The sequence below is a fragment of the Neodiprion fabricii genome, chromosome 2 (assembly GCF_021155785.1).
Source record: "Neodiprion fabricii isolate iyNeoFabr1 chromosome 2, iyNeoFabr1.1, whole genome shotgun sequence".
Classification (NCBI taxonomy): domain Eukaryota; kingdom Metazoa; phylum Arthropoda; class Insecta; order Hymenoptera; family Diprionidae; genus Neodiprion; species Neodiprion fabricii.
The window spans coordinates 18,227,222-18,241,001 of record NC_060240.1 but is presented as its reverse complement, the minus strand read 5'-3'; the positions used below and the strand labels follow the sequence as shown (position 1 = coordinate 18,241,001).

At 41.4% G+C, this 13,780-nt stretch overlaps 1 protein-coding gene across 1 annotated transcript; it reads left to right on the top strand.

Annotated features, from left to right (window-relative positions):
• Positions 1-6,554: 6,554 nt before the first annotated feature.
• LOC124174742 lies at positions 6,555-8,681 on the top strand. The gene is made up of 3 exons (XM_046554169.1): positions 6,555-6,792; positions 7,171-8,548; positions 8,675-8,681. The coding sequence occupies exons 1-3, from the start codon at positions 6,555-6,557 to the stop codon at positions 8,679-8,681; spliced, it is 1,623 nt and encodes a 540-aa protein (XP_046410125.1).
• Positions 8,682-13,780: the final 5,099 nt, after the last annotated feature.

Below are 13,780 nucleotides of genomic sequence, written 5' to 3'. Positions count from 1 at the left end.
ATTATGTATGGGCCTATGAATTTTTTACTTAGCTTTGCTGCCGTTCTTTCTGGTCCGGATGAGAGTGTATGGTTCTTTTTCAGTACTCTGCCTCCTTCCTTGAATTGAATGTCTCGTCTTCGTAGGTTGTAGTAGTGTGCTTGTTTTTCGTTTGCTTCTATTAAGTGCCTCTGTACTTCGTCTCTAAGTGTTTGTAGTCATCTCAGGTGATCTGTCCATCTGTCTGTGTCTTGTAATTCTATTTCGTCGTCGTTCTCTAATTCATTTCTTAGGCATTGTGTAGGATTTAATTCCCTTCTTAGGTTCGAGAAGGCTGGTGTGTGTTTAGTTGATGTGTGTGTACATGTATTGATTGCGAATTGTAAGTCTTGTAAGTGTATGTCCCATTCTGTGTGGTCGTTGTTTACGTAGGCTTGGATCATTGTTTTAGCGGTTCTGTTGACTCGTTCTACGGGGTTGGCTTGTGCGTGGTATGGGGGGATTGTTGCGTGTCTTATATTGAATTTTTGTGTCAGTTCGCGTATGAGTTTGTTTATGTATGGTGTGCCGTTATCTGTTAGTAGTATGCGTGGTGTACCCCATCGTGATAATACGTGTGAGTGGAATGTCTGTTCTACTGTTTTTGCGTTTGCTTTACGTATCGGTATAATTTCCACCCATTTGGTGTATAGGTCTTCGAAAACTATGATGTATTGGTTTTTTTGTTGTGACAGTGGAAGTGGGCCCATGATGTCTAAGGCTACTACTGTCCACGGATCTTCCATTATTCTTGTACCCATTAGCCCTGCCGGTCGCGCTTGTATTGTTCTTATTCTTTGGCATGTGTCACATTTTTTTATGTAGTTTACTGTGTCTCTGTACATCCCTGGCCAATAATATTCTTTGGCTACTCTTTGATATGTCTTTCCGATCCCTAAGTGGCCTGCTTGTGTTACGTCGTGATTTTCGTGTAGTATGTGTGTTATTTTGTCTTTGGGTATTACTAGTTTCCATGGGTTTGTGTCTGGTAGGAGGTTTGGGTGTAGGGGGTTAGGGCGGTGGAAGTGTAGTTGTTTGTTTCTGATTCGCCATGATTCATTTTTCTCTGGGCGTGTTTGTACTTGTGTTTTCTTGTATGTGTACCATTTGTCTGTCGTGTCTTCTATTGTCTCTATGTGTTCTTCGTCTTCGTGTCGTCTTGAAAGTGCGTCTGGTACGTCGTGCATTGTACCTTTTCGGTGTGTAATGTCAAAGTCGTATTTTAATAGTTCTAGTGCCCATCGTGCAAGTCGGCCTGTGGGGTTTTTTAATTCTCTAAGCCACTTCAGTGCGTGGTGATCTGTAATAACTTTAAAGTGTTATCCTTCCACGTAGGATGTGAATTTTTTTATGGACCAGAGTACCGCCAAACATTCTCTCTCAGTGGTGGAGTATTTTCGTTCTGCTTCACTCAGCGCACAGCTAGCGTATGCTACGACATGCTCTTCGTCATCGAGAGATTGTGTTAGTACGGCACCTATCCCTGTTCCGCTAGCGTCTGTTTGTAGTGTGAATGTTTGTGTGTAGTCTGGGCATGCGAGTGTGGGTGGTGATGTGAGTGCGTGTTTGATTGTGTTCATTGCGTTTTCTTGGTCTTCTCCCCAGTGCCATTTCTGGTCTTTTTTCAGTAGTCGTGTTAGTGGTTCTGTAATGTGTGCGAAGTGAGGTATGAAGCGTCTGTACCATGATGCCATGCCGATTAGTCTCCGTAATTGTTTTATTGTTTTTGGGCTTGGGTAGTTTTCTATGGGTTGTGTTTTGTCGGGGTCTATGTGTAGTCCGTGTCTGTCTACTATGTATCCGAGATATTTTACTTGTGCGCATCCGAATTCGCACTTCTCTGGGTTTATTGTTAGTCCCGCGTCTGTAATTCTTTTGAGTATTTGTTCTAGTCTTTGTAAGTGTTCGTCGAATGTTTGTGTTACTATTATTATGTCGTCTAAGTATGCGAATGCATATGGTTCGCATCCTGGGCCTATGAGTCTGTCTAGTAGTCTTTGGAAGGTCGCCGGTGCGCCTGTCAGTCCGTATGGCATTCTTTTAAATTGAAATAAGCCCATTCCCGGGACTGTAAAGGCTGTTATGTGTTTGCTGTCTTCGTCGAGTGGTAGTTGGACGTATGCTTGGCTTAAGTCGATTTTTGATATGTACTGTGCTGTCCGTAGTTTGTCTAATATTGCTGTCATGTATGGTAGTGGGTATGCGTCTTTTTTTGATACTGAGTTTACTTTTCTGAAGTCTAAACAGAAGCGATATGTGTTATTTGGCTTTTTTATCATGACAATTGTGCTCGACCATTCACTTTCTGATGGTTCTATCACGTCTTCTCTCAGCATTTTGTGTATTTCTGTGTGGATGGCTTCTCTAATTTTTGGTGATACCATATAATATCTTTGTTTTATAGGTGCGTGTCCTTGTGTGTCTATTTTGTGTTTTATTAGGTGTGTTAGGCCGAGTTGGCCTGGTAGTGTTGAGATTTTCTGCTGTATTGTCGTCTGTAGTTGTGTGTGTTGTGATTGTGTGAGTTCTTGTATTCCTGCGCATATCTATGGTTCGGTTTCTTTGTCGGTTTGTGTGTCGTCTGTTGTTTGTGCGTTTATGGGTATGATTTTTTGATTAGTGATTTGTGTGATCTGTGGGTTGTCTTTTGGGGGGATGTTTTCCGGTGGTGTCTTTGTGCTGGGTAGTGTTGGTGTTAGTGGTTTTTGTTTTATGGTTGTTTTTTGTGTGTTTTCGTGTCTTTCTGTTGTTTTCGGGTTCGTTTGTTGTTTCGTTGCTTCTAATTTTTCTGCTGTTTTTGCTTGTTTTGTGTGTGTTTGTGTTGATTGGTGTCATATTTTTCGTGTTTGATGTATTTGTATGTATTCTTTGAGTGGTGTTGGTAGTTCTTGTGGTCTGGCTTGCATGTGGTAGTGTGTCTGTGGGTCGTCTATAAGTGACCATGTGTTTTCTCCATAATTTATTTGTATTCTAAATCTCATTAAGCCGCTGTTCACGATGATACATTGCGAGCCTAAGTTTGGTATTAATCCGAAATTAATTTTTTTTGTTATGTTGCCGAGGCGTATTGGGAGTGTTACTGCTCCTTCTATCGTCACCTGTGTTCCGTTTCTCATTGTAGCTGTTCTGTCGGGCGCGTCGTCTATTGGTGTGTCTGTGTTGTGTAGTATTTGTATTACTTCTGCGCCTAGGTATGAGTGTGTCGCGCCTGTGTCTATTAATGCATTAAATTCGTGACCGTGTATTTCGATTCTGATGTGAAATCTACTTTTCGTTCTGTTGTTATCTGTTGTAGGTGCTACTGTCTCGGGTGTGTTTGTGTTGTTTGTGGGGCTGCCCTCCACCCTTGCTGGGTCAACCCTTACTCGTTTCCCTGGTTCCGTACATGTGTGCGTTGCCATCTGAAGTGTCCGGGTTGGTTGCAGTTAAAGCATCTGCGTGGTGTTGTGCCTGTGTTTGAGTTCGTTTGTGTTCGTTGCTGAGTGTAGTGTGGTGAGTTGTACGTGATTGTGGGGTATTGAGTCTGTTGCGTGTTTTGGTTTGTTTGGTTTCGTCGTATGTTGTCTGTGAGTGCCGGTGGTATATTTGGTGTTGGGAGTATTGCTGGGCGGGGTTGTGTTTGTACGTACTTGTATGGGATGTATTGTGTGTGGTGTGTGTAGGTTTCTCGTGGGTGTGTGTAGTTATTTAATATTGTTTGTCTTATGTTTTCCCATTCGATGTTTGCATCCCATTCTTTCGCGGCTATTTCCAGTTGGTCGAAGTTCGCGAAGTCGTATGGTTTTATGTATGCCTTGTATTCTATTTTCATGTTTCAGTATGCCAAGTCTAATTGTGTTCGTGGGTGGTATGGTGGTTTTAGTTGGATAGTAGTGTTCTAAATTGTATTAGGAATTGTGTAATTTTTTGTGTTGGTCCTTGTACGTAGTTTTTGATTTTTTGTTCCAGTCTGTCCCTATGTTGTATGTCTTGAAATGCGTGTGTAATGTCTCTTTCGAATTCTTCCAGTGTTCGCCATTTGCCTCTATTTAATCTGTACCAGTTTTTTGCGTCACCTTCGAGTATCGGGCTGAGGTTGTTGATTAATTGTGTATCGTGTATTTCATATCCCGTTTGGAAGTCGCGGAGATTTTGTAAAAATTCGTCCATGTCTTCGTTTGTGTTTCCTGAGTATTTTATGTTCCATGTTTGTATTGTTTTCATTGCCATTGCTGGCTGATTCCAGTATGTGCTGTTCGGGCTTGGTGTGTGGTTTAGGTGTGTCGTGTTTTGGTAGTTTGTGGGGTGTATTGACTGTGTGCTGTATATGCGTGGATCTTCGTATTCGTTTCTGTCGCATGGTAGTGCTCCGAGGTCTATCAGGTTTTGTATGAGTCGTGTGTTACGTGTGTTGGTGGCTAAAAATGTGTCTGTTCCCGTGAAGTGTCGGTTCGTTTGATTGGTTGTTACCGTGTTAGTTTGCGTGTGTGTAGGTGTTGGGATTGTATTGTATGTTTGTGTGGGATTTGTTGGTTCTGGGCTTTCTTGATGTTGGATTTGTGTACTATGTAAGTTGTGTGTATTCTCTATGATAGCTGCATCGATTATATTTATTGCGTTTGGTGAATTTATCGTGTGTCGTCTATTTATTCCCTGTGGTTGGGTCGGCGTTTGTTGGTCTCGTGTCGCGCGCGGCTCGCTCTGTGTCGAGTTGTTTTGGTTGCGTTCGGGTGTGTTTATGTCCATGTGTTCGCGCGCTAGGCCTCGCGGTTCTCTGAGTCCTTGGTCTGCCATTGTGTGTATCGTGTTTGGTAGTGTATGTGTTCAACTGTCTTTATTCGAATTTCCGTGACTGTGTAGCTTTGTTTCGTGAGCCTATGTGTACTTTGTTAGCGTTTATTCTTATGTTTTGTCTCTTAATTTTTCGGATTTGGGGTAAAAATGTGGGTAATTTACGTTGGGCGCCAATTTGTGACGGGTTTTGAGTCCGCACTAATAATGTGGAAGGGGGGAACAATTAGAGGCGGGGCGAGAAAGTCGGGGCCGATAGAATAGGTAAAACTTGGGGTGTATATTTGTGAGGGGGGGGTACATGTGTTGCGATCGGAGGGGGGGGGGGGGGTGAGTCGACTTAAAACTACTAAAGGTACAAAATGGTTGTAGACATCAACGGGGGCTGATCACGCCTCAGCCCTTAGCGTGACTTAATTCTAACCTACAGATACGCGCGCGGGGAGGGGGGGGGGGAAGTGGGTAGGGTGACGGGGAGTGTTAGGTAGGAAGGGTCGGTATTGCGAGGGGAGGTGGTGTAGTGTGACGGGGAGTGTGAGGTAGGAAGGGTTGGTATTGCGAGGGGAGGAGCAGATCGGCTGTAGATTGCAGGCTAATCTGGTGTCGTCGGCGTGTATGTGTAACGGTGTTGAGTGTGGTGTCTGTGTTCCTGGTCTCCTCGGCCTCGTCGTTCTCTATCTCTTTCCTCGTTCTTTCTCTAGTCACGTCTATCCTGCAGGTAAGGTGCTGTCGTACTGCTGGTTGATGCTCGGCTCAGCCGAGCGTCGGTGGGCTTCGGTTAACTTCGGGTGTTTCCCGACGGGACGGGACTCACCCGTTCGGCTCTTCCCCGCGGGTTTGGGGTTTGTTGTGACTTGCACTCTAGGTGCAACGTCACAGATGTAATATCTCTATTTACTAATGTACGCATAGATCTCGCTATGCTCGCAGTAAAAAACCGTTGAGCCTCTCTAGATAAAAAGATTCCAATCCCACATACTGAACTGGTTAAAGCCTTAAACATTTGTTTTGATTCGGCAATCTTTGAATTTAACAACGACACATACGCACAACAATTCGGGTTGCCCATGGGATCCCCTCTCTCTCAATCCTGTCTGATCTGGTGATGGAAGACCTAGAAAGGTCATGCATCAGCAATCTAGACTTTGATTTACCCTTCTATTTCCGATATGTCGACGATATCTTAACTGCAGTCCCTAAAGAAAAAATAGACTACACACCGAATATTTTCAACCAACATCATCCACGATTACAATTCACCATCGAAATAGAAAATAATAATGCCATCAATTTCCTGGATTTACTACTGATACATAACAACTCTAAAATCAAAACAGATTGGTTCCACAAAAAAACTTGGTCTCAAAGATATTTGAATTTTAATTCCCACCACCCGATGTCATACAAGATAGGTACCATCTTTAATCTTGTTGACCGAGCCATCAAACTATCAAATATAGAATTCCATGACAAGAATTTGTCACTCATATATAATATTTTAAAATGGAACGACTATCCACATGGCCTTTTACACAAACATATAAATAAGAGACGCTTCCATATCAAGGACCTACTAGACAATAATATTGATTCTGCTTCCGCAGACGAAAACAATAGACCAGCCACTACATTTATTCCCATTCCATATGTATCGGGCCTCTTTGAGTCATTGAATATGTTATTTACCAAATACAATGTCAAGTTTGTGGAAAAAAAATTCAAAAGACCTACAACTTGTCTTTGATTCGGGAAAAGATAGGATCCCTATGGGCAAACGTTCTAATGTTGTTTACAAAATACCCTGTAACGATTGCAATCAAGTTTATATCGGACAAACTGGCCACCATCTAGACACTAGAATCAAAGAACATAAACACAATGTACAAGACAATGAGGATCGACATACTGCTCTAACCAAACATGTGATCAAAAAACAACATATGATGAAGACGATTTATCTTGACCTTGAAGATTTTTTGATTAATGTTATTCTTGGATATGAAGGTCACAACTCAAAACACTTTTATCGTGTTTTTTTTTTCCATGATATCTCTCTTGCATATGGAAAGACTTTGGCGGGGAAGCTGCGACGTTGGGCCACCATATCCGAGTCTCTGTTGAAGCTTAAAAACCACCGCATCTTTCTTCTAAACTGCAAGAAACGATCGATTTTACCTACCCATTTAAAATTCCCTAAGCTTATCTCGAACGTTATTAGTTTTAAAATGTCCAAGTCGCGTACTGTTTACCAACATAATGTACACAAATTTCAAAGGTCGTTACTCAATCTCGAGATCAGTGACGCTCACGCGACCATCGTCAAATATCAAAATATTTTGTTGTCGCTTGAGAATGATATTTTAATTGAATTACCTGTTGAAGTGTCAAAAAAATTCTCCGACACACAATACCTGAAATTAGAACCGGCCTTCAACGCTTACAAGGCAGCTAACATCAACAAGTTAGCTAATCTGGTTAATAACAAAAAACATCCCACTTCTAATCCAATTGACTCGACCTTTGAAAATTGGATCGTGGACCTTAGCAATACGGATATTCCTGTCAATGATACCGACGTGCTAAAAATGAGACCCAAATATGGCATTCCTTTTAAGCCTAACTGCATCCCAACCAACAAACTTATCTCTGATTTCGAATCAAAGATTTCCTTCATTTCTTCTGATTCTCGTAATACGGCCCGCCAAGATTTTACCAACACTATAAAAAAGTTCATCAACACCCATTCTCCCCTTCACGCTGACAAGAACATCCTTCACAAAATTAAAGAAACTAAGATCTTTCAAAATAACAACCAGGCCTTACTTTTCTTGAAAGCTGACAAGGGAAACACGACTGTTGTGATGAACAAACAAATGTACGAGGATAAAATGTTGCAACAACTCTCCAACAACAACTCTTACAAAGTTATTAGATACGATCTCACCTGTACCTTGCAACAAGAAGTCAAAAAACTAACAACGGATTGGTCTAAAAGCATACTCATCTCTGATCAACTTAGACGTCAAATTGCAAAAACTAATTGCCTACCACCTAGAGCCTACGGGCTACCGAAAATTCAAAAACCGGATACACCGGTAAGAATTATAGTTTCTTTCACTGATAGTCCGACTATCAATCTGGCTCGTTTCCTCAGTCAATGTATAGGTAACAACATCGTACCTCCCTTGTCACGTATAAGAGATAGTTTTGCTCTGGTTAATGCTATTAGGGACTTTCGTCTCCCACCTGATCATATTTTAGTTTCGCCGGATGTTGTGTCATTGTTCACAAATGTTCCACAAGATCTTGCAATCAACGCTGTTAAACAGCGCTGGCATCAGTTGGTGGACAAAATTCCGGTCCCACTTGATGAACTCTTAAAAGCATTGCACATATGTTTTAAGGCTGCCATATTCAAATTCAATCATAACATATATGCTCGAACTTATGGTTTACCGATGGGCTCACCGCTCTCTCCAATTTTGTCGGATTTGGTTTTGGATGATCTTGAACAATATTGTCTCAACAAACTGGACTTCAAGCCTTCATTCTTTTTCAGATATGTAGACGACATAATCACAGCTGTCCCTTCAGATAAAGTTGCAGAAATGCTTTCCGTCTTCAACAGTTTCCATCCGAGACTACAATTTACCTCTGAATTAGAGTCTAATCACCGAATTAGCTTTTTAGATGTCCTGATCATCAATGATAACCAGTTCATTAAAACTGATTGGTTTCATAAGGCTACTTGGTCACAAAGGTACTTAAATTACCATTCTTACCATCCCAGATCATACAAAATTGGAACGATTAATTGTTCAGTTGACAGAGCGATCCGACTCTTAAGTATGGAATTTCACAAAAAAATTTGTCCTTCATTCAGCAGGTACTAAGTAAAAACGACTATTCACCTCGCCTGCTCAACAAACATATACAGTTCAAATACGATTCCATCTTGTCATCGACCAACCCTAACAATAATATCGATGTAACTACTACACGAACCAATCAAAAATCCCATACGTCGCGGGGTTGTTTGAGTCACTCAACAGAACATTCTCTAAGTACAAAATTCAATTTGTGGGTAAATGTGAACATGATCTATCCTCGATGTTTGATTCGGGTAAGGACCCCTTACCCCTGGGTATGCGCTCTGGTGTAGTTTACAAAATACCTTGCAACCAATGCAACATATCTTACATAGGCCAAACTAGTAGGCAACTAGACACCAGGATAACCGAGCATAAACGCAATATCCATGAACACGAGGATAATTATACTGCATTGACGAGACATGCCATCGATTTCGACCACTCTTTTAATTATTCTCAAGCCAGCATTATTGACGTCGAACCGTTGTATTACAATAGGCTACTGTTGGAAATGTGCAATATTGTTGCACATCCCAATTCTGTCAACCGTAAACAAGACATAGAACATCTAAGTAATATTTACACCTCTGTGATACGACCATTGTAATTGTCCATTACCGACTGAGCTTGCTCTCGATTTCACCTCCTTAACAAAAATTTTGGTTTCCTTTTAACCCGTTGACTCTGCGTTTGCTCTGATAACTATCGAGATCGACCTCCCCCCACTACACACTGGACGTTTCACTTGTGCTTATGTGCTCTGGACTCAACCTATAACGGCGGTGTGTTTTATTTCATTTTACCAAACTAACAACAAATATGAATTCGTGGGAATTACGTGTCGCGAACGCAGTGTGTTTTGGTTTTTGTTTTTATTGTTTTTTATTGTTTCTATTTATTCATTAATTACCAACACGCATTCTATGTAATTGGAAGTGTCATCTCATACTAGGTAATTCCTCTTTCATACTTGCTCAAACATCCTTGCATATTATTTATACCACTATGTCTAATTTTGTTAAAACCTAGTTGTACATTATTTTATTTTTGTTCGTGACAGATATTTGAATAAAATGTTCTGAGGAGGGCCCCCACCAGGGCCGAAACGTTAACACGATAAAAGTGTTTTGAGTTGTGACCTTCATATCCAAGAATAACATTAATCAAAAAACAACATACTTTTAACTATGACAATACTAACATCCTTTGTGAAGAACCTAATTATTGTAAACGGTTACTACTAGAAATGTGCAAAATTACAGGACACCCAAATTCCGTTAATCTTAGACAAGACGTTGAACATCTTAGCAATATTTACAAACCACTGATTACCTCCCACACAGCACACATTGTTTAACCTTAACTAAGTACATAAATTTGTTGTCCCCATGCCACATGTTTTTATAATTGTTTGTACTTGTTCACCTTCACTCTTGGGCATATTTGATTCTCCCATCAGTCGTTGTTTACCAGTTGACACAAACGGTTTAACAAAAATTGTTCAGACATGGAGAACAGGGTCATAATGATACCAGTACCACCGTTTGGACATTGTTTTAAACTATCTTAACTACCACAAACCCTTTGTTGAATCCGCTCTGTAAATTAGCGGCATTCTTTTCACGTTTTACAGTCTTTAATCCTAATCTCTGCGTGGACATTTTAGTCACGTTTCAAGGTCATAAACTACTCAACTGCTGGAAGTTCCCATCCCTTATTGACGAATTGCGTCGACTGATTTGCAAAAAAGGATACTCCTCACGCCGGTCTGCCACATCTGGCAGCCAGTTTTGCAATCTCAACAAATTCTCTACTTTCTACTCCAAAATACCTTTGCCTACCTACCAATCCTCTAATCTTCACTTTTCGTCCTTGTTTTTTTATGACGTGTATCCTAAAACGCCCGCACGTGCATCGCACATTGGGAATGTACGTTTCTGCTTCTGGATCACGTGCTCACTCCCACTCCCAAGCAAACTTCATCCCTTCTCTCAAGGGACAATCCTACCCCTTCCAGTAGTTTTTTGGCCATCGCAACTTAGTTAATTTTTAAAACCTACCTTTAAGATCAGATTCGTTTCGACCAACGCGAAGAGAAGATCAACTTACTCCACTGCCACAACTTCTTCTCACTACCCAGCGTGAATCTCATACAACCGAACTCAACAGTGTATTCAATTTACTTCAAGTCTGTTAATAAATATATTTGTTGACTAAAACCTTATAACATTAAATCATCTTTGAGTCAAACCCAATTGTCTCAAGGAAGCCAATGCATCGAAAATCTTTCCCGATTGGTTTGACGAGGATTTACAACCCTCGTTGGTAAAAGATCTCTTACCGCCATCGATGCCGAGCGCAAACACCCTTTCTCTAAAACTTTTTAATACTTTGACTTATGGACCGTGAAGATAAATAGTTTTTTTAATTAATTACTTCCATATTTTTAACAACTGTACTTTTAACAATTGGAGAAGCCGACAACGATTATTGTCATTTATTTGAAGAACCTGCGCTCACCAAATTGTATTTGACGATTCTGACTGTATCTTAATCCTCCTTCCTATAAAAGGTAAATTACTCTCAAAGTTTTATCACTTTATAACCATAACAGATAGTTAATATGTACCCACTAACCTACAATAGAGAATAGCTTCAATAGTTTTACATCTATAGTGATTAATGTCTTATTGTATATTTTTCATATTATAAAAACATTTTTTATTCTTGACAGTTGAATAAAAAAACTAATCGTTCTGAGGAGGGCCCCTATCCGGGCCGAAACGATACCGAAAATGCGTTTTACATTTCTTTTACCGCTCACCAAGATTCAATAATATATTATCTACGAGGTCGAGAATTCTTACCCTTCACTTTAAAAAAGTAAGTGAGGTTCCTTTTCTATTTTGTGAAGGCACGAAATTACTTGCAATATATCGTCTCTCTCTCTCTCTCTCTCTCTCTCTCTCTCTCTCTCTTGGATTGGTGAGTACCTGTCAGTTTAACTTTCTGTCGCTCTCCTCTTCTGCCCATTTTCTGCTCTTCCCTGCCCGTTTTTCGGGCTCTGCTTCCAGGTTTTTTTCCTCCCCCGTCGCTCACGCAAAATTTGAGCTAAAAATCGTCGTTGCTCTCTCTTTTGAGCTACGGGATGAGGCAATAAACTGAAGACTGGTATCCTATAACCTAACATTCTCGACTGGAACGACTTGGCAGTTGACGGACGGACGATTTGCTGTTTATAATACCAACGCTACCTTCCCTCTTCCCATTGGACAACCGCTAGGGAATCTCTCGGAAACAATACACTGTAACTGGCATCAATCTTCATTTTCCTAACCTCAATATTCGGGTCACTCATTGGCACGCTTTCTGCTCACCTGTCAATCCCGCCTTTTCTCCGTTGTGTACTGGTGGCGCCATCTGTCGGGATTCATTTTTCATTTCTTGAGCAATTATCGATACGAGCTCTGTCGATAATCGGATCATTCACTTGTCATCTGGGACTTCAAAGACTCAAATTATCTACTTGCGAACACGCTGATCGAGCGATTAATTACTTCTCCTTTGCATCACCATGGCTCCAACCTGTGCGATCTGCAATGTCGCTGTCAAACGTAAAGAGCCTTTTGCCTCCTGTGCGGGTGTTTGTTCACGCGACTTTCACCTCACATGCATTAAATATGCACATAATTTCGACCCCATGGAATTTGGCTCTTCATCATTTAAATGTGAACAATGCATGCGACGTCGGTCAACATTACTCGAGCATTCGCCCACATCATCACCTGATCATCTGAACTTGGAGCTTCCCATCTCGATGCAAGCAGCTGCAGCGCCAACTACTGCAACTGAAATGGCCACCACTGCGACTGCAGCGTCTACTGCTGCACCTCGCCTCACTATTGACGATGTGATGTTCCAACTACAGGCTAATGCGGCGGCCCTAGACTCTAAACTTGATAAAAAAATCGATAAGCTCAAAATGGACCTCACTACTGCCTTTGATGCCAAACTCGACCAAAAAATTGAAATCTTGAAACATGACATGATGCAGCGGTATGACGATATTCAAGGCACAGTGGCCGGAGTTATTCAAACAATTTCCACCATTCGTGAGGATGTTGCTGGCCTATTTGCTGCCCAGATCACAATCTTGTCGAGAGTTGCGGGTGTTGAATGCCAAGCTCTCGTGTCGGCTGAGGAGATCTCCTCAATAAAACAACGACAAGTCGAAGAAACATCTGCAATTAAGCAAGATTTGGCCTCCTTTATTGCCTCGAATGCATCTTTGTCACGGGCATCTGTTGCACCAGCTTCATCTACTACAACGGAATTTGTTGTTCGTGGTCTACCATTGGAGCTCTCCCTATCCGACTCTGAGATTGTGAGTGCCATCTTCTCCACTCTGGGTGTCTCTCAGCTCTTAGGTGACGTTCTTGATTCACGCGTCATGAAACCCAAAACGGGCCAGCCTAATGATCCTCACATTCGTAACTCCACTTCGAGCGCTGTGTCCAAGAGATCGCTGGTAGTTCGCCTGAAATCATCGGTAACTCGTGACTTTCTCCTAGAAAAAGTGTCAGCTAGAAAGGTCCTTACCGTCCGTGATATCTTCTCTATGAACCGTGATGACCGCATCTACATTAGTGAATTGCTTCCAACAAATACCCATAAGCTTCTACAGTTAGCCAAATCCAAAGCCCGTGAACTCAACCTTAGCCATGTGTGGGCTAATCGGGGTGTTGTCAAGGTTCGGAAAGAAGGCTGTCCTGATATTATAATTCTCCAGTCCGAGTCGGATCTCAATCGACTAACCTGACTACCTACTCTCTCTCTCTGTCTCTCTCTCTCTCTCATGCTAATCCCAACCTCTGCACCTTCGCATCTCCATTGCAGATTACGGAATGTATATTATACGTACCTATGCGACATTGGAGGGGGCTGAGGCGGGCGACGCAATATATATTTATCACAAAGGAAATTTACAGTGTAGTTTTCCTGCAATGAATTGATGAAAATTCTTTTCATACGTGCGCACTATCGCAGTTCAATTCACGTTTGACGATTGACGAGTATACGCGTACAATTTAAAAATACATACATCTTGTTGTACGTCCCGA